The sequence below is a fragment of the Gaeumannomyces tritici genome, assembly GCF_000145635.1.
Source record: "Gaeumannomyces tritici R3-111a-1 unplaced genomic scaffold supercont2.1, whole genome shotgun sequence".
In the NCBI taxonomy this organism is placed as follows: Eukaryota; Fungi; Ascomycota; class Sordariomycetes; order Magnaporthales; family Magnaporthaceae; genus Gaeumannomyces; species Gaeumannomyces tritici.
In genome coordinates, this window is record NW_008804545.1 from 5,637,032 (window position 1) to 5,663,330 (window position 26,299).

Consider the following 26,299-nt stretch of genomic DNA (forward strand, 5'->3'; position numbering starts at 1 on the left):
GATCCTACGTCGCGCTCGTGTTCGGCCGAGAGTTTCCAGAGTGAGTTTTTGTGTAAATATCACTTTGTTTTTTTTCTTCTTCTTTTTTCCCCCTACTTTTTCTTCACCTCGTTCATGGGCCGTTTTCTCACCCGCTGGTCAGGCTCACCCTTGGAATCAGCCGTGCGACGGCGGCAGGATCAGCTCGAATTTTCTTCTTTTCTCCTTTTTCATTTCTTTTTCAAAGAACCACGGCACCATGGGCAACGGGGATTGCGTGCTTTCCGGAAGGCAAGGGTGGGAAGGGTGCAACCTGCCCGAACAAGGTCTGGATCGAAACGCCATCGGTAGGCTTGGGGTTGCCGAAGCGTTTCTTGGAACCCCTCCATTTTCCATATTAGAATGTGACACGAGGCACAAAATGCGCAGGAGGCTATCGCCGGCTTACACTCGGGCGTGCTACTTTAAATGACATGTTTCTAGAATATTGGCGGCTACCTGGGTTGATGCGACTATACAACCTATACAAGGAGGGTCCGTCCGGGCGGAGCGACGTGAGGCCCGTCAGCATGCAGGGTCGGGCTGGTTGGCTAGATGGACTTGTTTGCTTGATTGATTGACAGACAGTGTGCACGCTGCTTCGATTGAGATGCAACAAGTCAGCCGGGCGAAGTGGGCAGTGGGCGCTTCCGAGTTCTGAGTGGTGTCGCGTCAGGGGATCGCCGGCGGGGGCTCAGCCACCACGGCTAGCTGCGTGTCTCGGAGAAATCAAGAAAAGAGGGGAAAAAATAGAAAAAAAAAAAAAAAAAAAAAAAAGCATGAGAAAAACCAAGCGAGAAGAAAGTGAAAACTGCAACCCCAACACCGGGAAAACAAGACTTATCCAGACACCCCCTCGGTCTACGGATTGGTTGGATTACGCCTAGCTCGAGATTTGAGCCGACAGATCTTCTGCCGTCAGGAGAAAAAGGAGCGAGGTAGAGAGATCACAACCGAGCCAAGCCAACGACCAGGCATCCCGCATACGAGGAGCGCCACCACGAAGGGGGTGAGTGGGCTGGCTGACTGATGAGGTGCTTCTGGACGGTGATTGGGGAGGACGAAAAAAAAAGGGAACCTCTTGTCTATCCCGCATCTCGACCCAGCGGCTTGGGACTAGCGTTTCCCAGCCCCAGCCCATGGAGAACTGCCTGGACCACCGCCGCTAAGCGCTAATGCACGTTGGATGGGATCGGCCAGCCATCGATCGTGGAGGGGAGAGGGTTGAGGTTTTTGGTGGGAAGGAGTTCAGGTCGGTCCAGGCAGACGCTGTAGTGTGTTGCTTGCTGTAGATGTGCTGGGCCTACCAACACCTACCACACTCTTTCGACGGAGGAACCCCGCGATACAGGAGCCTGGCGGTTTAGTGCCTGTGCTCTGTTGGCGGGGGGTTCGTTCTATTTTTTTTTTTTTTTTTGATTCCATCCATCTTCCTTCCTCTGTGCATGTATCCCCCCCTCCCTCCCCATCTCACCTCACCCCCTGGCCTCGATCTCGCACTAGTCTAGCTCACGCCCTGAGAGACGCGTGTCTGCACCGCCGCCGCCGCCCTGCAGTAAGAAGGAAAGGGGGGAGGAGCTCTTGTTCCTTTCGGGTCGGGGATTGATTGGCCCCATGCATGCGCGCGGCTGTGCCACCGTCATGCATCCCGAAATGGATCGCCCGGTGGTAACGAGGCCGAGGACCGAAGGGCAGCGAGCGGGCAGGGCATGCAGCTTTCTGCTGCTCGAGATGGCCGGGAATAGCTGTCGGGAGAGGTGACAGCCTGCCCTTCCCCGTGCGGATATGATGGGCCTGGTCTAGATGGGTGTTGTTTTGTCTGAGTAAGACGTTGCGCTGGAGAGACGCAGGTCTTGTTTTCTTGCTGCCTATAGGCTCGCCTTTGATTGGGGATGTCGAGTTGGTACATTGGATTGTTGCCCTTGCAAAGGGGCCCCCCAAATATTAAGCTATTGAGCCTCCTACATAGGGCTAGGTGCTTGGTAGAGGAACTGTGACCAATGATATCCCTAGGATGCATATCATCATCAGATAGTCAGGCCTGTCAGATGCCGAAAAAAAGCCTCACTCGGAACCGGTGAGAGTGAGGCCTACATGACTTCTCCTACGCTATCAGTAGATTAGCAGCCACGCCCTATTACTACCAAGTACACATCAGCCAACCACACGCCCCGCTACCTCTGCCCCCCGCAGCTCCCGGTCCACGCCCCTGGCGATCCAATCCGCGATGGCCAGGTTGGTCACCATGGGGTTCACGCCCGAGGCGGACGGGAACACGCTCGCGTCGGCGACGAACAGGCCGTCGACGCCCCAGACGCGGCCCTCGGGGTCGACGACGCCGTCCTCGGCGCGCGGCGCCATGCGGCACGTGCCCATCTGGTGCGCCGAGCTGAAGGGCGCCAGGGGCGGCGCGTTGCCGACCCTGCGGAGCTCCGCGACCCACGCCTCGAAGGCCGCGTCTTGGCCATCCGTCTTCTCCTCGGCCTCGGCCGCCGCCGCCGCCGCCGCCGCCACCTCCTTGGGGCGGCGGACAAACGGCTCGACGCCCGGCAGGAGCGGGCGGATCTCGCGGGCGCCGGCGGCGTGGCAGATGCGCGAGAGGGCGACGACGCCCTCGAGGGTGTGGGCACGGTCAAAGGCGGAGGGGCGGTAGTCTATGACGGGCTCGCCCGTGGCCGGGTCGGCGAGCACGGCGCCCGGGTCGCGGTCCCGCGTCAGCGCGATGTAGGCGTCCATGCGCCCGAACCGCGCCGCGGCGAGCTTGAAGTCGGCCGCCCCCCTCCAGGGCAGCATCGGCAGGCTCATGTAGGGCACCTGGCACGTCGCCTCCAGCTTGACGCCGTGCCCCTTGCCGTCGAGGTCTTCGAACTCGCTGCAGTAGCTCGTGATGATGCCGCCTGGGTTGATGTGGGATGTTAGTGACGTTTGCTTAGGCGGCGAGCGAAGCATGAGCCCGACTGGTAGTAGGACGTCTGGTGGAGATTACCTTCCCAGGGATTTAACTCTTGGTCGTAGTATGCCCCTACTATGTTGCATGGGTGAAGATAGAGATTCTTGCCAATATTTGGGTTCTGGAGAAAGTTAGTTGGCTGGTGGTTAGCACGAGAAACCACACTATAAACCACAGGTCGTCCGTCTTACCTCGAGCCCGCTCTTCTTCAGGATCACAGGGCTCCAGAGAGACCCGGCCGAGACTACAACCTTCTTCGCTTTAACAACCACCTCGCGGACCACCCTGCTCTCGACGGGCCCGGCGACGCCGCCCTGCGGGTCGCGCGAGGTCCAGGTGCCCACGACGCCGGTGGCGACTTTTTCCCCCGTGGCCTCGTCGCCGCCAAACAGCACCCTGTCGACGCGGAAGCCCTCAGCAAAGACGGCACCGGCCCTGGCGGCGTCGGGCAGCCAGCTGACGGCGGGGCCGCGCTTCTCGCCGCCGTGGCAGCCGAGGGTGCAGCGGCCGCACCAGTGCTCGGCGCCGCCCGAGTTCTGCCTCAGCGGGGCGGCGCGCCACCCGAGGCGCGCGCAGCCGTCGAGCAGGGCGCGGCCGCGGTGCGTGTGGCGGACGGCGGCCTCGGACCCGGGCGGGGCGCCGACGTGGTCGCAGACGCGGTCGAGGCAGGCCTGGAACTCGGCCGACTCGAACCAGGGGACGCCGCGGGCGCCGCGGGCCCACTCGCGGCGCACGTAGTCCTGGGTCTGCAGGCACACGCTCCAGTTGACGGTGCCGCCGCCGCCCCAGGTCGAGCCGGCGACGACGTTGAGGGCGCCGTCCGTCGTGGCCGCCACCCCGCCGTTCTCGAACAGCAGGCGGCTGCCCTGCTCCTGCGGCATGGGCAGCTGCGACGGCGGGTGGTGGTGGCCCTTCTCCAGCACCAGCACCCGGTGGCCGGCCTCGGCCAGGACCTTGGCGCACACCCCGCCACCACAGCCGGAGCCGACGATGACCACGTCCGTCTCGATCACCACCGGCTCCGACTCGGCGGCAGCAGCAGCAGCAGCAGCAGCATCGGAATCGGCATCAGATTCGGTCGGCCCGCGCCGTGGGAACTGGAGAAACTCAAACTCAAAGCCCGGGCCGGGCCGCCAGGGGTGGGGCACGTCGGTGTAGCCGCTCGCCTGCTTGAAGAGCGGGCTGGCCTGGACCCACGAGTTCTGGGCGAGGGCGGCGACGCTCTTGGCGAAGGCGCGCATGGCGGGCAGGTACGAGGCGAGCCAGCGCCGCAGGGCGGCCTCGCGCGCGTGCAGCGGCTGGAGGTGCAAGGGGATGCAGCGCCCGGTCAGGAAGAGGGCGCCGGTGCGCGTGGAGAGGGCGCCGAGCAGACCGCCGATCCGCGTCCGGAGGCGGTGGTGGACCGTGACCGAGACGGTCCGCCTCAGGTGGCCGGCCAGGGCCGGGTTGGTGGAGAAGCTGTCCTTGAGGACGGCGCGGGCGAGGGCCTTGGCGTCGCTGCTGCTGCTGCTGCTGCTGCTGCTGCTGCTGTTGTTGTCACTGTCACCGCCGGGACGGGCGACTGCGGCATCAAACCGATCCAGCAGCTGGGCGAACTGGTCGTCGGGCATGCGGATCTGGGCTGCCTTGTCCTCCAGCTCCGACTCGGGCACGATGGGGGCGAGGACGGCGTCAGCAAGGGCCAGGAAAACGCTCCACTGCGTCGGCGTCCAAAAGTCAGACGGCAGCTCGACTAGGTCTGGGACCCGAGGGCTGGCAGGGACATGTTCGGCTGCCTCCATCTTATTGCTTTTTGTTAGAAGGAGTTTTGCGCTTGCAGCAGATGAGGGGAGACACGATGTGGCTACAATAATGGAGATTCGAGGGTCAAGTCTGGGTTGGTCAACAATATATGGGAATATCTTGGAGCAGGGTCGAAACGAGACCGGACCTCGGCTGCCTGTGCCCGCTTCGAATTGATCGTCCCGTCTCTTAGGGTGGTTCTATTTCAGCTTTCTGGGGTCATGTTCGAACGCCTCGTTGCTTTTGCGCAGCCCCGTGCTGTTTCACCAGGCTCCCCTGGTCCGGATGGCCTGCCATCGCTCCCCAGCGCCAAGTCCCCGCAGGGATTGACAGGTGTCAAAGGTGGCCAACACAAACATTGACGGAGCCTCGATTGACGTTGAGTCAATTGCCAACACTATCCAACACCCATCCATCCTACATTTTAGTACATGATAACAAAATCCTACACAATGCAACAACAAGAGAGCCAAAAACACAGGACAGACACTCAAACCAACACCCCGTCATAACCAAACCGTCAACCAGGATAGTAACCCCTGTCTCCTCGCCTGCGCATCCCAGGCGAGTAACCCGCCCCGTGACCAGACCCCCCGCCAAGGTCAGCCCAGGAGTCGCGGCCTACCCCGTACATGAAGCCTTCGCGCCGGTCCGGGCTCGTCGGCCACGGCTGCCCGTGCGGCGACGGCCTCCTGTCGAAGCGCTCTCGCTCGCGCTCGCGCTCACGGCCGTCCACGTCACCACCCCCGCGTCGCAGCTCCCGGTGCCGCCTCGCGTCATCCCGATCCTGTTCGTAGATGCCGTACCGCGGACTGGCGCCGCCGCCGCCGTAGCCGTCGCGACGGCCGCCGCCACTCCAGTGGTAGCGGGTCCCCTCTCCGTACCTGCGCTCGTCGCCGTCCTCGCGGTCCCGGCGCATGTCGCGGTCGGGGTCGTGGGTGTCAATCTTCAAGTTCTTCACAATCTGCTCCAGCCGGTCCACCCGCCTCCTCTCGCCGTCCACCTCGGCCGCGTCGGCGTACCGCGCACCGCCCAGGCCCGCCGATGTGCTTGCCGGGGACGGCGGGTGGCGCGGGTGGTAGGCCCGCGGCTGCTGGCGCGCCGCCGCCGAGGCCGCCACGTACATGGTCTCGGACGCCGCCTGCTGCCGGCGCCCCTCTGCGAGGCCCTTGATGTAGACGATGTCGAACGCGTCCCGTATCTGCTCGTTGGCCAGCTCGAGCGACGACCCCGCAGGGTCCATGGGCTGCTGTTGCGGGTGCGCGGCCGTCGTCGGCGTTTGTACCACCGTTACCGGGACGGCGCCGCCGCTCGGCACAAAGGTCGGCTGCACCGGCTGCTGCGCGTTGAAGATCAGCGGCGGCGGCGGCGCTGATGGCTGCACGTAACCGTAGCCGACGCCCGATCCTCCTCCCGCCGCCGTCTGCCCGCCAGTGCTGTACCTGCGGCCGCCGTGCCCGCCGCTGCGGTACGGGCGGCGGTCATACACCTGGTGCAGCGATGGCCTCCTGCGCCGCACCTGGTGCGACGACTCGTGCCGCTGGTGCCGGCGCTTGGGGCTCGGGCGGTCCGACGAGATCATGGACGCCTGGTCGTCGCTCGTGCACTCGGTGCTCTGGTCCTCGTCCGTACTCTCGCTGTAGACGGACCCGCACTCGCTGGCCGAGTCCACGCTGGATGACAAGTCGTCCCGCTCCGCGTGTCCGCGGTACCCCTGCGGCCGCCGGTGGCGGTCGTGTGGCTGGGAGTGGTGCCGGCTCGTGCTGCGCCTCCTGTTATCGCCGCCGCCGCCGCCGCCACCGCCGTGGGCGGCCTGGGGCGCCGCGTTGCCGGCATGTGTCGCACCCTGTGGATGGCCTCGCTGGACAGGCGGCGGTGGGACATGAGGAGGGGGGTAGCTGTGGACACCGCCAGAATTAACCGCAGCAGCATTGACACCACCGCCAGGAGCGCCATGTTGAGCGTTCGCAGGGTGTGCGGATTGGGCGCCAACTACTGGGCGCGGCGGCAGTTGTCCATGGGGAGGTTGCTGCTGCTGCTGCCCAGGGTATCCTGGAGCTCCAGCGTATGGCGGAGGCATCGGGGGTGCTCGCGGCGCCGCGTTCGCCTGGGTGGTAGCATAACCCTCACCCTGGCCATTGTACACGCGCGGCTGCGGCGGCGCAGTAGCAGTAGGAAAGCCGTGGGCGTCCTGCTGCTGCTGCTGCTGCTGGCGCTGTCGTTGCTGGTGAACGGGAGGCAATTGCGCCCCTCCCGGCGTCTGCGCCAGCAGCTCCGCCTGCCTCTCCTTGATCAGCTGCCCGATGTCGACGTCGGGCTTCGGCGACCGCTTGTAGTACGCCGTAATGGCCACGCGCTTCTTCTTCTTGCGCTTGACCTGGGCGCCGCTGCTGGTCGTGCGGTATGTCTCGGACCTGCGCCCGCGCCTCCGGTCATACTCCCGGCGCTCCTTGTCCGTCAGGGTCTCGAACTTCTCGTCCAGCTGCACCAGCGTCGTCTCGAACCGGGCCGGGTCGGGCTCGTCCTGCAGCAGCTCCTCGAGCGTGTTTTCAACCTGACGGCGCTGTTCGTTGCTCAGGGCCTTGCGCCGCGCGGCGAAGGGCTCGGTCGAGGACCGGGCGATGTCGCGGATCTCGCCGAGTATGTCCCTCTGCTCGCGGTCGCACACCCGCGTCCGCCGCGCGTACAGCCACGTCGACCCCTCCTCCCGCGCCTGCCCGTCGGCGTCGTACCGGTCCTCGTCGGGTATCTTCTCGAACCGGAAAACGATGTACTGCGTGAACGAGTCCCGCAGGTCCTCCGGAGTGAGGAACTGCTCGCGCAGGTCGCACGTCTCGTGGAGAGGCCGGACGCGCGGGCCGGGCGTCGCGGCTGGCACCCTTGCCGCGCCGGCAGCAGCAGCAGCAGCAGCAGCAGCAGCAGCACTGGCGGCGGCCCCTCGCCCAGTTGCTTGAGGGTGGTGGGCATGCGGGCCGGCGACGGGAACGCCCTGTGGAGGCATCGCCCGTGGGCCAGGGCCGACACCAGGATGGGCCTGGGGCGGACGAGGGACCCCAGGCACCCCTGCCGGTCGAGGCAGGGGAGCCTGGGAGACCCCCTCGTAGCCTTGCTCGTTGACTCGCATGGATCCGGCAGTGTAGTGATCCCGGTTGGTCATCCCGACTGTATGGACAGGTGGGTGTAGCGGCTGTACCCTTGCAACGTATCAACAACGAACAGGTCTGGTGTGCAAAAAGGCAACCAGCGGTCAGATCAGGTGGGCAACGAGATGGTGAATCAGTTTCAGGGCCGGAGAGTCGTTTCTTCGCCAAGGAAGGCTTGGGTGGGGATAGAATATAGTCGGGCGGGGAGAGAGGTCGGGGGAGCGCTTGACTTATAGTGCAGGACTCCATCCGCCGATCAGTTTACATGGTGAGAAAAGAGCGAGATGTATGATCTCGTCTCTCAGACCCAAGATCGTCACTACCCCCTTCCTCGCCGTTGGGTAGAGGGGATGTACCAAAGGACTCGGGCCACCGCATCGAGACTGGTCTCCAAGACATACGCCAACGATGTGGCGGTTCCCTGGACACCGGGAACCTGGGGTATGGAAGGGCCGCATGAGACATGGCCTCCAAAGTAGCCCTTGTCAGAGGCGCGACATGCATTGGTACATGCTGCAGGCGAGGCCAAGCTGCCGCCGGGCGAGAGAGCGCGAAGCGTCCATCTTTGACACCGACATTTCTACCTGTCTTGATTTCTAACCAAGACGCATGAGCTTTTTCAGTACGACCTATCCTGCTGAAACAGCCCGGCCACGAAAACCCAGGTGCCCGACTGGGCAGTGGAGGATGCGGGCCAGAGGGAGGGTAGCCAGCTCACCTCACACACACCACCCTCCCCCTCCTGGCTTGGCTGCGTCGACAACCTTGGGCTACCGCATGCGCTTGCACCGGCCCATCCGCTGCCTTGGCGGAACGAAGACGCAATGCAGCTGCATGTACTTGCTCGTGATCCGCCCGACATGGAAGATGCCCTTCGGGTAGCTACCTGCCTCTACGTGCAAACTTTTCCTGGAGGATGCGACGCGGGTGGCGGGTGAGCTCAGGCCAGGCCTGTCGATGCAGCTACAACCGTGATACTGCGTCGTCAGGCTGGATTCCTCATTTTGGGGGCAGCCGGGAACATCAAGACTCTTTGCAAGGTGTCGAGTGATACGGGCCTAGCCGAGCCCCGAGGTGTCCATCAACCTCGAACAAGGCTGCATATCGACCGAGCAGAACGGAAGACGTGCCCGACTACGTAGACAGACGGCGGGAACGGGAGGGTTGAGTGATCAATTTGCCACTGGCGGCCACCGTGTCCGCCTAAAAGTAGGCGACCAGCACACTCGGGCGGGGGAGTAGGAGGGTGGTGGCGCCTCAGTAAGTCAGTGGGTGGTATGTATGCGCACCACACAGCCGCACTGATACGCACGGCTGCGAAGGCGGGCACAGCCCTGGGTTCTGCATTCATTCATCGCCCAGTTCATGAGGCATCCTGCCGTGCCCTTTTGCCCGACTGATATGGGCGGCAATCCGGAACCACGAACTCACCACGAGCCAAGACGGGATTAGCTGCTCCGTTTTGATGCATCTTTTGCCACCGGAATGTCGGAGGCCCCGTTTCCAAGACTGGGGCATCTTTGTGCCCAGCTTTGCGGGTGCAAAGCGGAAGAAGCAACAGCCAGCCAACCAGCATCTCGTGGCACAAACACGGCGGACAAACAGGATTGGATTCAAGACGGGCCGTCTGCCAAACGGGGCGAAGGGATATGCTCCCACAAGGCTGGCACCCTATTTGTCTCCCATGTCTAGCCAAGAGCGACACGCTTGGGAAGACTTGGTGGTGGCATTTCATCGACTTGGCCAAGATTTATCCTGGCCCTGCGGCTGCCCCGAAGACGAGGCTCACAAGCGCTATCATTAGTACATAAAGTGTGGGAGGACGTCACAGGTCAATTGGACACCGAGACTGCCCACCACTATTCCCCTCTCTCGCCCCTGTCCCCGGATCCGGGCGCGCGGGGAAAGCCATATTAACTTGGACAGAGCCTAGAGGCAGGCTAGAGGCAGGCACTGGACACCCACCCCATCTCCTATCGAACAACTGGCCGCCACTATCATCGGGCATCGCATCATGTCGCTTGCACTGCATCCTGCAGTCTAACGTGGCAGGGTTGGAGCATCCCCCAGCCAGTCCCATCATCCCGTGCACCACCCTCAGATGCCGGGGATACCGGGGATGCCTTGAGGCCCGCATGCATCTTTTGCCGATTCCTGTTGCCCGGCTCCATCTCGCTTTCCAGTCCGACCGGGCGGGGAACAAGACAGAACTGCACTTTGCTCCAAGCAGTCACTCCGATACGAAGATTGCCCGTGGCAAGGTGCCGTCACGGTTCCTCCTGAGTTTGTATATATCCGCACCTCAGCAGAGAAATTACGGGAACGTCTTATCTGGAGAATGGCTAACAGGTAATGCATACACCTGTACCTCAAGCACCTGACTTGACCGTATCACCGCCGGCCTGGCCAGATCCTTCTCGCCCACGCATCACCGCCTTACAATGTCTTGTTTCCCTCCGCTGCCGCAGGTGTCTCAAAAGCGCGGCCGCTGGGAGTCACAGCATGGCCGATCTACTGATGGGATGGATAATGGTAACATTGCATTGTGACGTGGGGTGCTGTGGTACTATGAGAGACCGGACGGATCACAGCTCGAGATCCAAGACGGGAGGCTCCATGAAAGACGAAGTGGCTCTTGGCTGCCTACCGCCAGCTAGGCGGGAGCTTGGTGTGACCAGACAACATCGCCACCAGAAGCTAGACATAGCCGGGGATATTATAGCTTGACAACAGTCAACGGCCAAGAATGAGACTTGGTGAGCAGAAAAATGCACTCGAAAGAACCTGATATTGATAACAACGAGATGCGCATCTGCTTTTCGTGTATACCCGACAAAGGCACACTGACACACCGCTCGCTTTGCCAAACAACGCATGCAGTCCAGCATGTTTCTCTGGAACAATCAAGATAGCACAAGTAGAGTAGCGTATCGACGCACAGGTCCCGTAGCGACACTGTCACATACGAACACGAATTAGTCAAACCCAGATATGCACCCAAAACGTAGCATGAGAGAAAGGGGATGGGAGTGGGAGTTGGTATCACCATGGATGGCAACAAGATACGAGGTGCTCATCATTGGACAAAGGGTTGCATGTTTGAGATACTGGAGCCGGGATGGCCGGCCTCTCACGCAAACGTACACGCGCACGCACACACGCACGCACCCATAAATGCACACATACACTTACACAAGGTCTTTTCGATCCTCCACCGTCCTGGCCGGTGCTGCCCAACACGCTGTGTCACGGCCGTGGTGCCCAACGTCACCTCATAATTGCATCGTGGGATGTGGCCATCACCGTGGAGAAAGGGTTAAGCTGCTACCTGGGGTCTTTGGAGACACACATGTGACGCCGGCTGGGAGCGCCCGTGATCGTCAGACAGGGCCAGAAGGGAGCTTGAGCGAAATGTCTAACAAGAGCTCCACGTTGGAAACGGGGCCTTAGGGATAGGAACTTGGTAGAGGAAGCGGGACGGACCGCGGTATCGCTATGGTATCTGTGGGCTTAGCCGTGGCTTGGCCCAAGAGACGAAGCGAGTTGCTCCAGGCCACACCACAAATGAGACAATTTCGACGCAGTGGAGAAGCGCTTTTACGCACGCATCCCATCGCGGACGACAAGCTCCTAGAAACAGGAAGTGTTATGGTGCTGATTCGTGGCATTCAGCGACGTCAGCCTGGAAGCCATCTCCGCTGCACAAACGAGACAAGGTATTGGAGACGCAAACGCGCAATGGCGGCCATATGGGATATGCTGGTGTCAGCACTAGGCTCCATCCCACCACACCAACGCCACAAATTAGGCATACATTTAGCAATCGGCCATTGGCGGCGACTACCTCGTACTGAGCGCCATCCTGATTGGGCCCAAGGCGGCCCCCAAATTGAGTGAGCAGAGCCCCTTGAGAGAATCAGGTCAGTGCTCATACTCAAACCCCGAATTATTGTTCAGGGCCTGGAATCCTTCTCAAAAACGTGGAAGCAGGGGTCTGCAAGGCCGGAACATGCCATAAACCGCAATATAAATTCCGCATCTTGTCGGACCGCTGCCCTGCCAAGAGCCAAGGCCGCAGCAGTCCCAAGCCCTCGTCTCCAGGCTCCCCCGTCTGGAATACACAGCTCTCGTTCTGTGTATACCTACTCCCCCTCCATCATGAAGATCCCGCGCCTCGCCCTCGCCGTTGCGGCCCTTGCCGTGTCGGCCGTGCACGCCTGGCTCCCCGGGGCCGGGCCCGAGAAGCGCTCCATCGTCGATCTCGACGGCTTCAGCCTGTTCAACGGGAGCCACGGCGGCGGGAGCACCGGCCGGCGGTGGCTCAGCGCCTCGGGCAAGCTGCGCGGCGTCAACCTCGGCTCCCTCTTCATCGTCGAGCCGTGGATGATGTGGTCCGAGTGGGCCGCCAGCATGGGGTGCGAGGTCAAAGACAAGAACTCCGAGTTCGACTGCATGACGAAGCTGGGCCAGAGCGAAGGTGACAGGAAGTTCAAGGAGCACTGGGGGAACTTTATCAAAGAGGCCGACTTCAATGAGATGATTGATAGCGGCCTCAACACAGTCCGCATCCCCCTGGGGTACTGGATGATGGAGGAGATTGTGTACTGGGACTCGGAGCACTTCCCTAGGGTCAGTTCAGCTCTCTTAACCACCTCGCTGCTCTCATTCCATACCAGTTCGGTATAGCTCCTAGACTCCCACACTGACTGCTGCCACCGCTGGGGAATAGGGTGGCGTGGAATATCTCAAAAAGGTGTGCGGCTGGGCAAGCGACCGCGGCATGTATATCATCCTCGAGCTTCACGGTGCCCCGGGCGCGCAGGCGGCCAAGGAACCCTTCACGGGGCAGCTGGCACCCACAGCGGGCTTTTACCAGGACTACCAGTACGACCGCGCAATCAGGTTCATGGCCTGGCTCCGGCGCCTCATCCACGACACACGAGAGATGAGGAACGTTGGTATGATAGGGCTCGTCAACGAGAATGTTCGCAGCAACATACCTGGTTCCTTGAAAACGTATTATTATCCCAAGGCGTACCAGGTACGGGAGCTTCACAGCCTGTCTCACTCAATTGCAGTCGTCAGATATGGACTAATGACATCTTTGACTAGGCAATCCGGGATACGGAAAGGAGCCTTGGCATCACGGCGAACAACTACCTGCATATCCAGATGATGAATTCTCTCTGGGGTGTAAGTCTTGTCACCTTTACGTTGCCTTGGCTGCTTGGAAACGGAATAAGCACAATGTTAACTGAACCGCGACACAGCCTGAGAAGCCGGGGGAGTTCTTGTCCAGCAACTACTTCCTGGCCTACGACGACCACCGCTACCTCAAATGGACGTTCCCCAACAGCTCCCCTTCAGACTACATTTCCATTTCCTGCCGCGACAATAGGGCTGCGCCGGGGGAAGCGGACACTATCGTCGGCGAATGGAGCATCAGTGCCCCCGACGCCAAAGAGAACGATGGCGAATGGGCCAAGAGCAACACCGACTTTTACAAAAAGTGGTTCGCAGCCCAAGTTATTGCTTACGAAAGGCACACTCTCGGCTGGGTATTCTGGTCCTGGAAGAAGGAAGGCGATTATCGTTGGAGCTACCAAGGTGAGGCTCTATTCACCCACGTCCGCTTATGACGCTATCAAACCGATGCTGACCCAATGACAAACACCTGTTCCCCTATCCAGATGCTGTCCGCCAAGGGATTGTTCCTCGAGACCTGAACAGCGTCGCGAACTCGGGGGTGTGCAATGGTGTTTGATGTATGGTGCTATAGAGTCCTTCTGGCTTTGATGTTACATGTTTTTTCATCAAGTCAAGCTTCTACCAATTGGGCTGGCCCATGGGTAATGCAGACGCTTTGTCGCTGGATCGGGCATATTCAAGAACACCAGAAAGCGCCAGGCGGTGGTGATATCCGCAAACCCTGATCGGATAATATTGGCTGCTTCCTTCACTCATCTCCCGTCGGTTCTGCCGTGATCAAGGCCGTGATAGTTGCTCGAGTTATGGAGTTGCGCACTCACGGCACTCTGCGAAACTGTCGGATCAAGAGCTCCGGATTTTCAGGCGACAAGGGCAAACAAGCTCGTGGGTCAAGGCTGTCCAGCGGGTGGCCAAGAATTACCGATGCGTGCCTGTCTAGTCCTAATAAAGAACTGTTTATCCCCCGAAAAGGTTAGCGTCACAGCGGCCTGGACCAGGACCCCCTGCGCGCTTCCGTGTTGGAGTGCTCCACAATCTCCCATCCCGCACGTATTGACGTCATGGAACCAGCGGCGACACGCAGCATGTGCACGCTGTGACGCTTTGCTCAGCAATGTGCGCCCACGTCCTACCTGGTGGTCCTCAAGCCTTCCAGTCGGGTCTGCCCAGCCGTGGCCACAATGATCTGTAGGACCGCGTTTCCATTTTAGCTCAGGAACTCTCTTTGTCGTACCCGGCGCTCGGTCAGAATTGTCCAGACGGATGGCGCAGCTGCTTTACTCCGCACGCCACGACGGAGCAAGTTTCTCTGCCCAAATACCTACTGTACCTAGCATCTGCCTGCCACCTAGGTAATCGACCAATACCAATACCCCAGACCTTTTTGCCGTCTCGTTGGCATCGAGGCGATTTATTGACAAAAGACAACCTCAACCCTCCTCTTTCCCTTCTGCTGGCGTCACCTTGATCCATTTTTTTCTCGCCCAAGCTTCGGACCGGCCGACCACCTGCCCTAGCCACCCTCGCCAGCCTGGCCGTCGCTCGCTATCCTTGGCTCTCAGTCGGCCTGTCCGCCCCATCGGCGGTAGCCATGGCTGGCAACGATCTTGCCTTCCGCACCACCAGGGAGCTAAAGGACCTGCCCGACCCCGCGGATCAGAATCTCCAGTTCGAGGCGACCACCCGAGACGGCCGCAGCACCACCGTCGTCCGCGACGAGCACGGAAACATCGCATACCCGGCCTTTGTGCCGCCACAGACGGAGGACTTTCAAGCAAAGCCCGCCGCAGGCCCAGCGAAGCCCGGCAATGACGAGTTCTTGGGGCAGCCCCCGCGCAAGACGCGCTCCGACCCGCTCGAGCGCGTCGCCGCAGACCTGAGGGAAGAGAACCTTCAACAAGATCGCCCCTCGACCGAGAGGAGGTCTCTGAGCGAGACCGCCCCGAAAGGCCCAGCTCGCCAGTACTCGGCCCTCCCCACCACCCTCCGCAGGGCTGGCACCAACGTGTCCGAGACGCGGACGGCCCTTTGGGCTCGTGCCCACGACGAACACGGCGACACCAGCAGCTCGTCATCTTCAGAGGACGAAGAGCCCACCAACGAGCCACGTCACGGCCTTCGTCGTGGCGCCAAGACGAGAACACATACCAAGACAGATGACTCGTTTGGGAGGTTCCGGGTGGGCAACGAGAACTATCACACCAAGGGCAAAATCAAGAGGGACGGTCGCCTGAGAATTTCGGTCAACGACACCAGCAGCACGGGATACCTGGCCAAGGCCATCGGCTCCGCCGTGAAAAAAGTTGTCCCGAAGCCCAAGGAGGGAGGGGGGGCGTATGGTCTGGAGGTCCCAGACGAGGAGCGAGAAGCCAATGAGCTAGCGAAGAAGCCTAGCACGTCGAGGCGGTCATCAGCGACGACGGCCGTTCTGGAAAACGTGCCGTGTCCTAAACTCAACATTGTCATCATGGTAATCGGCTCACGCGGCGACGCCCAGCCCTTCCTCAAGATCGGCAAGGTGCTCAAGGAGCAGTATGGCCATCGCGTCCGTATCGCGACCCACCCGGCCTTCAGGGAGTTCGTCGAGAAGGACTCGGGACTCGAGTTCTTTTCCGTGGGCGGTGATCCTTCGGAGCTTATGGCTTTCATGGTCAAAAATCCGGGCATGATTCCCACCTTGGAGACTGTCAAGGCAGGCGACATCGGTCGCCGCCGAGCTGCCATGGCGGAGATGTTTGAGGGCTTCTGGAGGGCGTGCATTCACTCAACCGATGATCCCAAGGACACTCAGAACCTGCGTCTCATGGGGGACAAGGATCCTTTCATCGCAGACGCCATCATCGCGAACCCTCCCAGCTTTGCCCACTACCACATCGCCGAGGCTCTTGGGATTCCTCTGCATCTCATGTTCACATTCCCATACACGCCGACCCAAGCGTTCCCACACCCTCTCGCCAGCATCAAAACGTCCAACGTCGACCCGGGCTACACCAATTTCATCTCGTATCCCTTGGTCGAGATGATGGTTTGGCAGGGGCTTGGCGACCTGGTCAACGACTTTCGCGTGAAGACGCTCGGGCTGGACCCTGTCTCGACTCTATGGGCGCCTGGTGCTACATATCGTCTTCATGTCCCCTTCTCGTATCTCTGGAGCCCTGGCCTCGTGCCAAAGCCTGAGGACTGGGGCGACGAGATAGACGTCTCAGGCTTTGTGTTTCTCGATCTAGCCTCATCATTCGAGCCGCCTGAGGATCTGGTCAAGTTTCTTGATTCTGGGGATGCCCCGATCTACATCGGGTTCGGCTCCATCGTTGTCGACGACGCCGATCGCTTCACCGAGATGATATTCGAGGCTGTCAAACTTGCCGGCGTGCGAGCCCTGGTCTCCAAAGGCTGGGGAGGCCTGGGAAACGAGAACATTCCCGATAACATCTTCATGCTGGAAAACACGCCGCACGACTGGCTGTTCCCTCGCGTCAAAGCCTGCGTCATACACGGCGGCGCTGGTACCACGGCGATCGCGCTCAAGTGCGGTTTGCCCACCATGGTCGTCCCCTTTTTTGGCGATCAACATTTCTGGGGAAGCATGCTTGAGCGCTGCAGTGTGGGCCCACCGGCGATTCCGTACAAGAGCTTGTCGGCGGAGAAGCTCGCTGAAGGCATCAAGTATCTTCTCACGGACGAGGCGAAGGAGGCGGCAGGCGAGATTGCGAGAGACATTGAGCTCGAGGGCGATGGCGCCGAGAACGCGTGCCGGTCTTTCCACAAGCACCTCACCCTTCAGGGCAGCCACTCCATGCGCTGCTCCATACTCGAAGACGAAGTCGCGGCCTGGCATATCAAGCACACAAACATCCGCCTGAGCGCCCTGGCGGCTGATATCATTGCAGGGAGGGGTTTGGTGCCCTGGCGCAAGCTCAAGCTCATCCGTCACCAAGAGTGGAACGACTTTGAGGGGCCGGGCGAGCCCGTGACAGGCCTCGCTGGCTCTGTGGTGACGTCCATCTCGGATGTTGTCACCGGGGTTGGAGGGGTCCCTGTGCGCATCGCCAAAAGCTCCAGCAAGCGGAAAGAGAAGAAGAAGAAGCGACAGGAGGCGAAAGCCAAAGCCAAGGACGCCAAGCAGCAAGAGAAGGATGGGAAGAAAAAGGAGTCGAATCAGGACGTCAGTTCGGCGCCCAAATCTCCCACAGAGGCCACACCCCCTAAGGACATAGATGCGCAAGACCATGCGCAGCCATCCAAGGAACCACCGTCTCAAGCTCCAAAGCAGCATCAAAGCAACGACGACGCCAGTTCAATACACACGACTGGGACGGCTGACACATCCGAGACCAATCCTGCCGAGGATGTTGCCAAAAACGTGGGCAAGGGCGTGGGCAAATCGGCTCGTGCCTTGGCCAAGGCTCCTGTAGACATATCTATGGCTGTGGCTCAAGGGTTTCACAACGCGCCCCGGCTCTACGGCGACGACACGGTACGCCGCCCACTCCGGGTGACGGGGATACGGTCAGGCTTGAAGGCCGCAAAGCTCGAGCTTGCGTACGGACTCTATGACGGATTCACGGGCGTGGTGCGTCTGCCAGTCCGCGGGGCGCGGGACGGTGGAGGCAAGGGCTTTGTCAAGGGCGTCGGCATGGGTGTCACAGGTTTCTTCCTGAAGAATCTGTCGGCCATCATCGGGCCCGGCGCTTATGCGCTCAAGGGAGTGGCCAAGGAGCTCGAACGAGGCAAGACACCAACAAAGCATGTGCGCCGCGCCCGCATCATCCAGGCGCAACGAGCACAACGCCGTCTTTCCAAAGATGACTACATCTCTCTGCAGAAGCGGGTGGTCGAGGGCTGGGGCGTGCTGCGGGAGCTCACGCGAGCGCTCGAGGAGGCCCAGCGAATCCAGAAGGGCGGCCTCGCCGGCAGGCTCAGCGCTCGCCGGCGCAGGGGGATCGGGGCCGCGTTCGAGAGCGTCGAGATTGCGCGCCGCGCGCTCGAGGCTGTCAAGCGCGGCGACCTCGAGGCCGTTGTCGAGCGCGGGGCGCAGCGCCAGGACGACGGCAAGGGCAAGGTGGAGAGGAAGGTCAAGAGGGAGCACAAGAAGATGGCGTCGGAACACGCTGGCGAGAAGAGGAAGGAGACGAAGGAGCGCGAGGACGACGAGGAGAAGGAGCGTGAAAATGCGGACATGGCCGACAAAGACGAGCAAGGGGCCGGTCCCGCCGACGCCGATGCTGGAGAGGGGTCCTCCACAAGCGGGAAAGACAAACATGGCCAGGTCAACGGCACGCAGCCTTCGCCCGAGAAGGCCACGGCCGACGCCGGAAAGACGAAGGAGGTCGGAGGCGAGAACGAGATTGCAAAAGCGGACTTTGCCCCTGAAAGCCCGCTCGCGAGTGCGGACCAGAAGAAGATTGGGGGAGAAGTCGGGGCGGCTGCAGTCAACGGCAAGGCCTAGAACGAGGTCTTACGCATGCAATTGTGGTGCCCCTTGACAAGCAGCAAACAGGAAAAAAAGAAAAAGAGAGAGTTTGACGCATGAGCCAGCACGGTGTTTTATTGTTTCTTCTGTCTAGTCAGCCAGCAGACGGTCAATACGGGCGGGTTTTCTATCCTGGAAAGAGCACGACTGGTTACTTTATACCCCCTTTCCACTTTCACCACATGTATTCTTCTTTACCTCCTTTTTCCTATCCTTGACCGTGGAACCATGAGCAACAATTGGCTGGAAATAGCGATCCGTCTGTGCATACAATTCGAGTAACAAGATAATGTCTGTATGGTTGGTTACAACAAACTGCTCCGGGGTATCTTCGGTCACTCTCTGTATGGAAGTCGACTTGACAAAAGTAAAGCAGGTGACGTGAAACAGGCCCGGTCCGTTTGGGGGTAAGATGGAATGCGTTCGTTCGGATATCTAGTTCTTGAGCAAAGCTGAAATAACAAAAGGGGGGGGGGGTTAAAATAAGCAACACTTCGCCATCGGCTATAACTGCAACGTGCCTCACGTAGCGCATGTCATATCCATAATCAACCACACGTGGCCCTCCCTCGCCTCATGGCCTCCCCGGCAGCGGCCTCGGCCCTCCAATCTGCCTAGGCCCGACGATCTGCCTGCGGCCGGCGCCGATGCCCTGGGCGCCGCGGTTCTGGCCGTCGCCGCCCGTGTAGCCGGACCACTGGCCGACGTCCCAGCGGCCGCCGAGGCCGCCGCCGATGCCATCGACGGCGCCGTCCGACGGGCGGACGGCCTTTGCCGTCTCCTCCTGGGCCGCCTCCCACTCGCGCTGGCGCTGGCGGTCCATCTCCATCTCGCGCTCGACTAGCGACTTGGACGCCCAGCCGCCCGCCCGCGTCTGCAGCTGCGCTTGCGCCCGCCGCCGGTCCTCGGCGTCGCGCTCCGCCGTCGCCCCGAGCTCGCGCGAGTACGTCGGCGCCGGCCCCGGCGACACGGGTGCCGGGTTGCTGGCCAGGAACTTGTCTGTCCTGTTGGAGTACGCCTTTGGGTCCGGCAGCGGCCTCGACGAACCGCCCGTGGTTTGGGGCTTGATTGGGACCGGTGGCTTCCCGCCCGTGAGCTGCGGCTTGACGGGGACAGGTGGTCTTTGCTCGCCGGTGCGGTGAGTCCTTAGCCTGTCCCCTGGTGGCTGGAGATGTTCTTGCTCTTGATGCTGGCGTGGTGGCTCGGCGGGCAGGGGCCTGGGCTCGGGAAGCGGCCTCGCGGGCAGGGCAGGTTGAGTCCTCAGGGGCGACGGCTCCATTTGCCGGTCTCTGTCCCTACCGCGCAGGAAAAGAGGCTCATCGTTCCTGGACCATGAGTCCTGTCGGCTGGGGCCCCCCGAAGCCTGTGCTGGTCGGCTCCGCGATCGTGCCCGGCCGTTCTTGCCGTCACCGATTGAGGGTGAAGGGAGGCCACCGCTCTGCTGCCGCGAGCGCCTATACTCCTCTTCACGCTCCGCCGCTCTCTGAACCTCGGTCTTTTCGCCCGTCCGCTGTCGTGGGAGAGACTGCTGCTGATCCGCCTGGTATTCACTCAGATACTGGCCATTGAGACGGTTCCTGCTCCGAGAACGCCTCCGCTCTTGCGCCAGCCGAGCCTCGGCTTCCTCCTCTTCTCTGCGGCGGCGCTCATCGGCGAGTCGCCATTGTCGTTCCTGCTCCTCCCACTTGCGCTTCTCCTCTTCCAGCCGGCGCCGCTCCTCGGTGTGTGCTTGACGTGTCTCTTCCAAGATGCGGCGCTCTTCCTCGAGCCTCCGCTTCTCTACCTCTACCTCTTGCCGCCGGCGCTCCTCTTCAGCCTCTAAGCGTTGTCGCTCCTCCTCGGCCTCACGTTCCTTCCTCAGGCGAATCTTCTCCGTCACATTAGGCACATTAGGGCTCGCACTTGTGATCTGGCGTCGGCCGCCAAAGGCGATTCCCAGGTTGCCCTGACTAGCACCTCCCATATAGCCGTATTGGGCAATGTTCCAGGCCGGCGATGTAGAGCCCTCATGTTCCTTCCGGCTCCAGCTGCTAGTCGAGGTCGGAGATTTAGTAGGGCTCCAGCGCCCGCTGTTCGAGTCGCCCGTCTTGGACGATGTGAGCTGGGGGCGGGTGGCGCCGTAGGCGGAGGAACCATTGTTTAAGCTGGACGTGCCCCTGCTGCGTGCGCTCGAGGCTGGCGACAGGGGGCCGCCCGTAGATTGTGGACTTAGAATGGAGCTGGGCGGCCGGGTGCGGCCAATCGCAGTGGTGAAGGTCGAGGGTTTGACGCCGTGAGCGGCGCGGCTGAAGGCGCCCAGGCATTGCAGGACCTGTGCCGGGTCCTTGGACTCGTATAGATCGACGGTGAGGAACATGTCGTGCTGCTGGAGGCCGAGGGGCGGCTGCTGGCAGGCGCGGAGGAAGTGGGAGATGTTCTCCATCTGCACGAATGGCATCGCCGACGACTTGAACTTGATACCGGGCGGCGGCAGCGCAAGGTTGACCAGCCTAGAGAAGGACGCAAGATGGTCTGTCAGGGGGGTTGCTGAGACGGAAGAACGGAGGCGGCTGGAGCCGACTTACTTGCACAGGGCGACACCGTCCTTGAGGGCCTCGAGCAGATCGCCGGCGGCAAGCTGCTGGCCCAGTATACCCTCGATCCACTCGCGCGCTTCTCTGGCGGCGCCGGGGGTGTACTTGTCGAGGCGCATCCTGCGCAGGTCCTTGTCCAGCGACGTGACCGACGCCATTGTGGGTGGTGGGCGTCGCGGTGCGGCCGCCGTTCACCAGATGCGTGTTTGGGCGGGATCGACGAGAGGAACGGATAGGAAACGAACGTGAGAGCTGGTAGCGATGGAATATTCTGCTAGTTGCTGAGATGCTAAGAAACGACCTGGGCAGGCAGGCCGACAAAGTCTAGGCAACACCCCTGAGCCACTGATTACACTGCCCCTCCCGGGCCCTGATGACGACCGGTTTTCAGGCCGCCCAACGCAAAAGCACGGCTCGGATCGGACGGAATAAGGCTAGCGCGATGGTTTGAGGGCCGAGTTGCGTGATCCGAGGGCAAGGCGAACGGGCGCATTCAAAGGTCGAGCTCGAGCTCGGATGCGCAGGCGTCGCAGGAACAGTTTAGACAGGCCAGCGAGAGCATGGGATGGCAAGCGACAAAATCAATGCGACGCAAATATCGAGGGGGCTGGGTGGAGGGCGAAGGGGGAGATTGTCAGGTCCTACAGCGACCCATCATTGTCCAAGAGGATTGTCCAACGGCAATTCAGTAACGTGGTAGCGACGGTGGCATTAACGAAGGCGCGTTGGGCCGCACCATTTCAGGAAGGAAGGGCCTTGGTCCTGCAAATTCGAGCCCGTTAACCTGGAACCCAGCTCCTGCATTCCATCGCGGGTGACGTGGATTCCCCGCTGTCGCCACTGTGGGGGGTTTCGCTGGGCTGACAGGGCGCCCGGGCCAGATCCTGCCTGGTGCTGTGGCTGGGTTCTCTACTGCCGCGGACGAGGTGGCGGTGCGACCTGGATGACCCCTGACGGCCCCAGAGGAAAAAGTCGCCATGATGCGCAACACCGGATATCCATTTACGCGTATTGGGCAGTCAAGACGCGATGAGGGGCTGATGTCTTTTTTCTTGATCTTACACTACGCTCATCCCTGGACGCCCACGTTGTAAACTGCGTGCCATATACCCAAAGCCAATAATAATGCCTCCCCTAAACCCATTCTCGCCCATCCTAAAAGCCTGGCAGAACTGGAGGGGCCTCCGCCTGCCGTGGCGCAAGCGCTTCCTCGTCGGTACGCACTCGTAACAGGCATTACCTATTACCTATCCGCCTCTACCCCAACAACCCCATCACTAAGACCAAAACGAACCCCCCCGCAGGCTCGGACCTGCAAGGCAACACGTACTGGGAGTTCCGCGACGTGCGCGCCGGGCCCGACGCCCCCGGGCCGGGACGGTGGCGGCGCATCGTGCAGTACCCGCGGTCGACGCACTACTCCGAGGTGAAGGTGACGCCGCAGTGGTCGCAGTGGCTGCGCCACGTGCGCGAGGATCCCCCCTCGCTCGAGGAGCAGCGCGCCGACGTCGCCCGCCGCGAGCGCATGAGGCTGCTGGCCGCCGAGGCCGACGCGAGGTGGGAGGCCAAGCCCCGCGTCATGGACGACCCGGCCTCCCACGCCGCCGCCGGGCCGACTCTCGCCTCGCAGCCTGGTGGCGGCGAGGCGCGGCCGGGCGGGCTGGAGCCTGGCCCGGAGGCTCCGGGCGCTGCCAAGTCAGAGGATCCTTGGAAGAGAGCGAGGGGAGGGCCAAGTGAGGATTGGCAGCCTGAAGCTTGGAATCTTAGCAAAAGTTGCAAGTGAAAGCACATGCGAAGGCAGCGAACCACGTACCTAGATAAAGTTGGCACCGTAAAACACCATGTTTATATCAAACTAAACAAAGCAAACACGCGAAACCAGCAACGGTAATACAAAAAAAAGCGAAAGCAATAAAAAATAAAAAAGCTTACTGCCGCTTCGGGGCGGCAGCTACGAAACTCCCACTTGGGACGTTTTCTTCGATCCCCGACCGGGGTTCGAACCAGCAACCCAAGCGGCTATTGCAGCGGAGTACAGGTAGGGTCCCGGTGTCGACTTGACCCATCCTCATAACCGCTACACCAACTTGGCGTCCCATGGTTCGATGTCTACAGCAAGCAGGCTGATGGGTTATATGCCCTGCTCGTGCCGCAGAGACGGCAGGAGCGACCGCACGAGGCTCTTGTGCGGTTGCGTGGTCTTGGTCACATGTTTTTTGGCAGCGCGCACGCGTCAAAGCCTTTATTCAATATCTATTCACCGAAAGCCTCGCCAAAAAGGCATGCATGCCTCGGAGCGATCAACATTCAACGCCGGTGGTATTAAAGCCCAAAAGCACACTCGTGAAAAATACATGTTTCCGCCACCAGAGCCGGTGATATTCCACAAACGCCTTGCTGAAGCAAAATCCCATCCCAACAAGCGATAAAAGAAGCAAGCCTACTCCACCAGTGATGCCCTTTTGGCGTCACAAGGCAGACCCAGAGATGGATAGAGACAGGTAGATATAACAAAACATTAACGAAAAGTAAAAAAATGTCTCTTTAGGACTTTCCTGCCTTTAACCAATTATCCCACAAGCCATGGCGCCAGGGCTTCTTGAACCCCCTACTCGGCATCCGTGTCGCCGTCGGATTGTTCTTCCTCTGCAACGATCTCCATTAGGTACTCGAGGCGCGACCCCGACTGCGCCAGTATCTTGCGAGCGGCCTCCTCAGCCCCGTCCTTGGAGCGGGCGCTCTTTTTGGGCTTGGACCGGTCGTTCCGCAGCGCGACCCCGGTCCGGACCGCCTCGTCTAGCTCGGTTGAGTAGGATACCTGGTCGTTAACCCACAGTATGCGGAATAGCGACTCGAGGACGAGCGAGAACTTGGCGTTCCCCTCAGCCGTGCTGGTGGCGGCAAAGGGCAGGTAGCACTTCTCCATGATCAGCATGTTGATGAAGCCGCCGGTCGCCGCCGCCTTGTCCACCCTGATGGGTTTCGGAGCCGACGTTGGGCGAAATGTGCCGACGGCGTCGAGGAGCAGCGAGATCTGAGACCTCGAGTCCATCTCCGTCCTGTGCGAGGCCACGTATAGCTCATACAGCGGGACCGGCAAGGACCGGAGGTTGCTGGAGAAGACACCGAACAGCTCCGTCTGGCATTCTGCGTTGTCCAAAAAGTCAAACGCTTTCCCGACCTGTTACCTGTCAGCACCGTGAACCGAGCACCAGCCAGCGATGGAGAAGGCGGCCTTACCATATCGAAAAAGCGTAGACGTAGGCTCACAGACGCCATGAGCTCCTCGCTCGGGGGCGGTGCCACTTCCATCCGTTTTTGGCGCGAACCCGCCGTCTGTCGTGTGGGGGACTCGGGGGCAGACCCTTCGGAGCTCAGACCGTCGTCGTCGAAATAGTCACCAAAATTATCGTTGGCGAGATCCAGGTCCGAGCTCAGGGTGCGCTTCCGCTTGTTACCGGCGCCCGTCCTCACCTTGGCCTCCCTGTCATACAGCTCCGGGAACTCGCGGAGAGAGGCGGCGCTCCCGTCGGCGAACAGGGCCCTCACCATCCCCTTGACGGCGGAACGATCCAGGTCGCGGACGTAGCGGAGCAGCAGCGAGCCGCGGCGCCAGTCGCTGCCGTCGGCGCCGCCGCTGGTGTCCAGCCTCTCCCTTTCCCTGTAGTCGGCGTCCAAGACGTCCGCCATGAAGCCTAGCCAGCTCTCCCAGTACCTCCACCGCTCGGGGTGGAGGGCGCTGCAGTTGAAGGCCCAGCCGAGCAGCCTCCAGAAGCTCTCGGCCTTGGAGAAGACGATATGGCTCGGCGCGAAGCGGCCGCCCATGGCCTCGTCCTCCTCGTTGGCCTCGTCCTCGACGCCCGCCGACAGGCCGCGCCTCCCGTGCCGGCGCCAGGGCTCGAAGTCGAAGGCGGTGCGGAAGTTGGCGTGGACGGGGCCCGCCGAGCCCAAGAGGCCGCGCAGGTACTGCATGGCCTGGGACCCTATCGTGCGGTGCGACATCTCGGTCGGTCGGTTCGTGTAGAGCGGGTGGATGGCGAGACTGGCCAGGAATGCGACCTGGTTGGGCGGCGGGACTAGTGCTGGGCGCTGCTTGGAGCGAGGCCGATGGCCCCCAGAAGACATGAGACTCCCGAGCATCTCGATCGCGGCGCCGTCTGGAGAGGGCGCACAAGTTAATGCAAATTCCTCAAATTCCCGATTAGGGAACTCCGGGCCGTCACCTACACAGCTCCTCCTCGAGATAGATCTTGGAGTGCTCTCTGACCTCGCGCGGAAGCTTCTTGGCTGGGCGGTACGGCAGCAGCACCTCATCACTGCCGAGGTCCTCCTCCTCCTCGTCCGGGTCATTGTGCCCTTTCATGGGCGTGTCGGGGTCGCTGACTTGCAGCTTGTCGTCGAGGCGGGTTGGGCTGGTCTTGGCCGTGGTCACGACGTCATCGTCGCGCTCGGCTGTCTCGCTAGCGGTACAAAACGACGGGGTAGGGGAGCTTTCTGGCGAGGAGTCGGGCGACTTTAATTTGGACGTGGTAGTGCTCCGCCGTCCCCAGCGGGTCGCCATTACGGGCTTGGAGCTCAAATGGTTGGCTGTTGGCAGCCTTTGGGAGGAGACGCGATGGTCGCGTATTTGATAGCGACCAAGACTGGACCCGTAGGTGGGGGAGTTCGCCCAGCACAGTGACGGAAATCCGCGAGCACACGTGACTGGGAACCCATTTGAATGCTGATTGACAGTGGCTTGGTTCCATGTTCTCTACCATCTCGGCTCGTTTAGATCTGGCCAAGGAGTATGTATTCCTGGCATCAGCGAAGCCGGGGTATGCCTCTGTTGCGCAATAAATATCTCTAATTCCGACTGTGCCAATGGGAGCATGCTGCCTTCTCAATTCTTACACCATTTGCGGACTCCTGAATGCGAGCTGGATAAATCACTTCGCCGACTTCTACGCATCGTGTGGTTTTCCACCAAAAATGCAACACTCCATCTTGGCGAAAATCAGCGATGGGCACCACCGGCCAATGATCTACACAATGGCCAGGCGGGATTCGGCCCACCCTGGGGTCTGAAAGCCCCCAGCCTGTGCCTCACCCACGAAGCCAACGAGACCCTGGACTTCGTATAATCTTATGGGGTGGTACACCAGCCTTACCA

At 61.0% G+C, this 26,299-nt stretch overlaps 7 protein-coding genes across 7 annotated transcripts; 3 read left to right on the forward strand and 4 right to left on the reverse strand.

Moving 5' to 3' along the window:
• Nucleotides 1–1,898: 1,898 nt before the first annotated feature.
• On the reverse strand, nt 1,899–5,046 carry GGTG_01788 (long chain fatty acid oxidase). The gene is made up of 3 exons (XM_009219559.1): nt 3,160–5,046; nt 3,005–3,089; nt 1,899–2,915 (listed from the first exon to the last, which is right to left on the reverse strand). Exons 1-3 carry the CDS (start codon nt 4,747–4,749, stop codon nt 2,173–2,175), a joined length of 2,418 nt encoding a protein of 805 aa, XP_009217823.1. The 5' UTR covers nt 4,750–5,046; the 3' UTR covers nt 1,899–2,172.
• Nucleotides 5,047–5,270: 224 nt separating this feature from the next.
• Nucleotides 5,271–7,907, reverse strand: GGTG_01789 (hypothetical protein; the record flags this gene model as incomplete). The annotated part of the gene is made up of 1 exon (XM_009219560.1): nt 5,271–7,907. The coding sequence occupies one exon, from the start codon at nt 7,905–7,907 to the stop codon at nt 5,271–5,273; it is 2,637 nt and encodes an 878-aa protein (XP_009217824.1).
• A 3,905-nt stretch (nt 7,908–11,812) lies between these two features.
• On the forward strand, nt 11,813–14,069 carry GGTG_01790 (hypothetical protein). Its single transcript, XM_009219561.1, has 5 exons — nt 11,813–12,522; nt 12,623–12,934; nt 13,006–13,086; nt 13,164–13,500; nt 13,584–14,069. Exons 1-5 carry the CDS (start codon nt 12,052–12,054, stop codon nt 13,655–13,657), a joined length of 1,275 nt encoding a protein of 424 aa, XP_009217825.1. The 5' UTR covers nt 11,813–12,051; the 3' UTR covers nt 13,658–14,069.
• A 176-nt stretch (nt 14,070–14,245) lies between these two features.
• GGTG_01791 (hypothetical protein) lies at nt 14,246–19,084 on the forward strand. Its single transcript, XM_009219562.1, has one exon. It carries the CDS (start codon nt 14,693–14,695, stop codon nt 18,548–18,550), a length of 3,858 nt encoding a protein of 1,285 aa, XP_009217826.1. The 5' UTR covers nt 14,246–14,692; the 3' UTR covers nt 18,551–19,084.
• Nucleotides 18,630–21,932, reverse strand: GGTG_01792 (hypothetical protein). Its single transcript, XM_009219563.1, has 2 exons — nt 21,139–21,932; nt 18,630–21,063 (listed from the first exon to the last, which is right to left on the reverse strand). The coding sequence occupies exons 1-2, from the start codon at nt 21,303–21,305 to the stop codon at nt 19,149–19,151; spliced, it is 2,082 nt and encodes a 693-aa protein (XP_009217827.1). The 5' UTR covers nt 21,306–21,932; the 3' UTR covers nt 18,630–19,148.
• Nucleotides 21,933–22,118: 186 nt separating this feature from the next.
• On the forward strand, nt 22,119–23,110 carry GGTG_01793 (hypothetical protein). The gene is made up of 2 exons (XM_009219564.1): nt 22,119–22,363; nt 22,452–23,110. Exons 1-2 carry the CDS (start codon nt 22,273–22,275, stop codon nt 22,928–22,930), a joined length of 570 nt encoding a protein of 189 aa, XP_009217828.1. The 5' UTR covers nt 22,119–22,272; the 3' UTR covers nt 22,931–23,110.
• Nucleotides 23,111–23,386: 276 nt separating this feature from the next.
• On the reverse strand, nt 23,387–25,986 carry GGTG_01794 (hypothetical protein). The gene is made up of 3 exons (XM_009219565.1): nt 25,375–25,986; nt 24,388–25,304; nt 23,387–24,328 (listed from the first exon to the last, which is right to left on the reverse strand). Exons 1-3 carry the CDS (start codon nt 25,706–25,708, stop codon nt 23,756–23,758), a joined length of 1,824 nt encoding a protein of 607 aa, XP_009217829.1. The 5' UTR covers nt 25,709–25,986; the 3' UTR covers nt 23,387–23,755.
• Nucleotides 25,987–26,299: the final 313 nt, after the last annotated feature.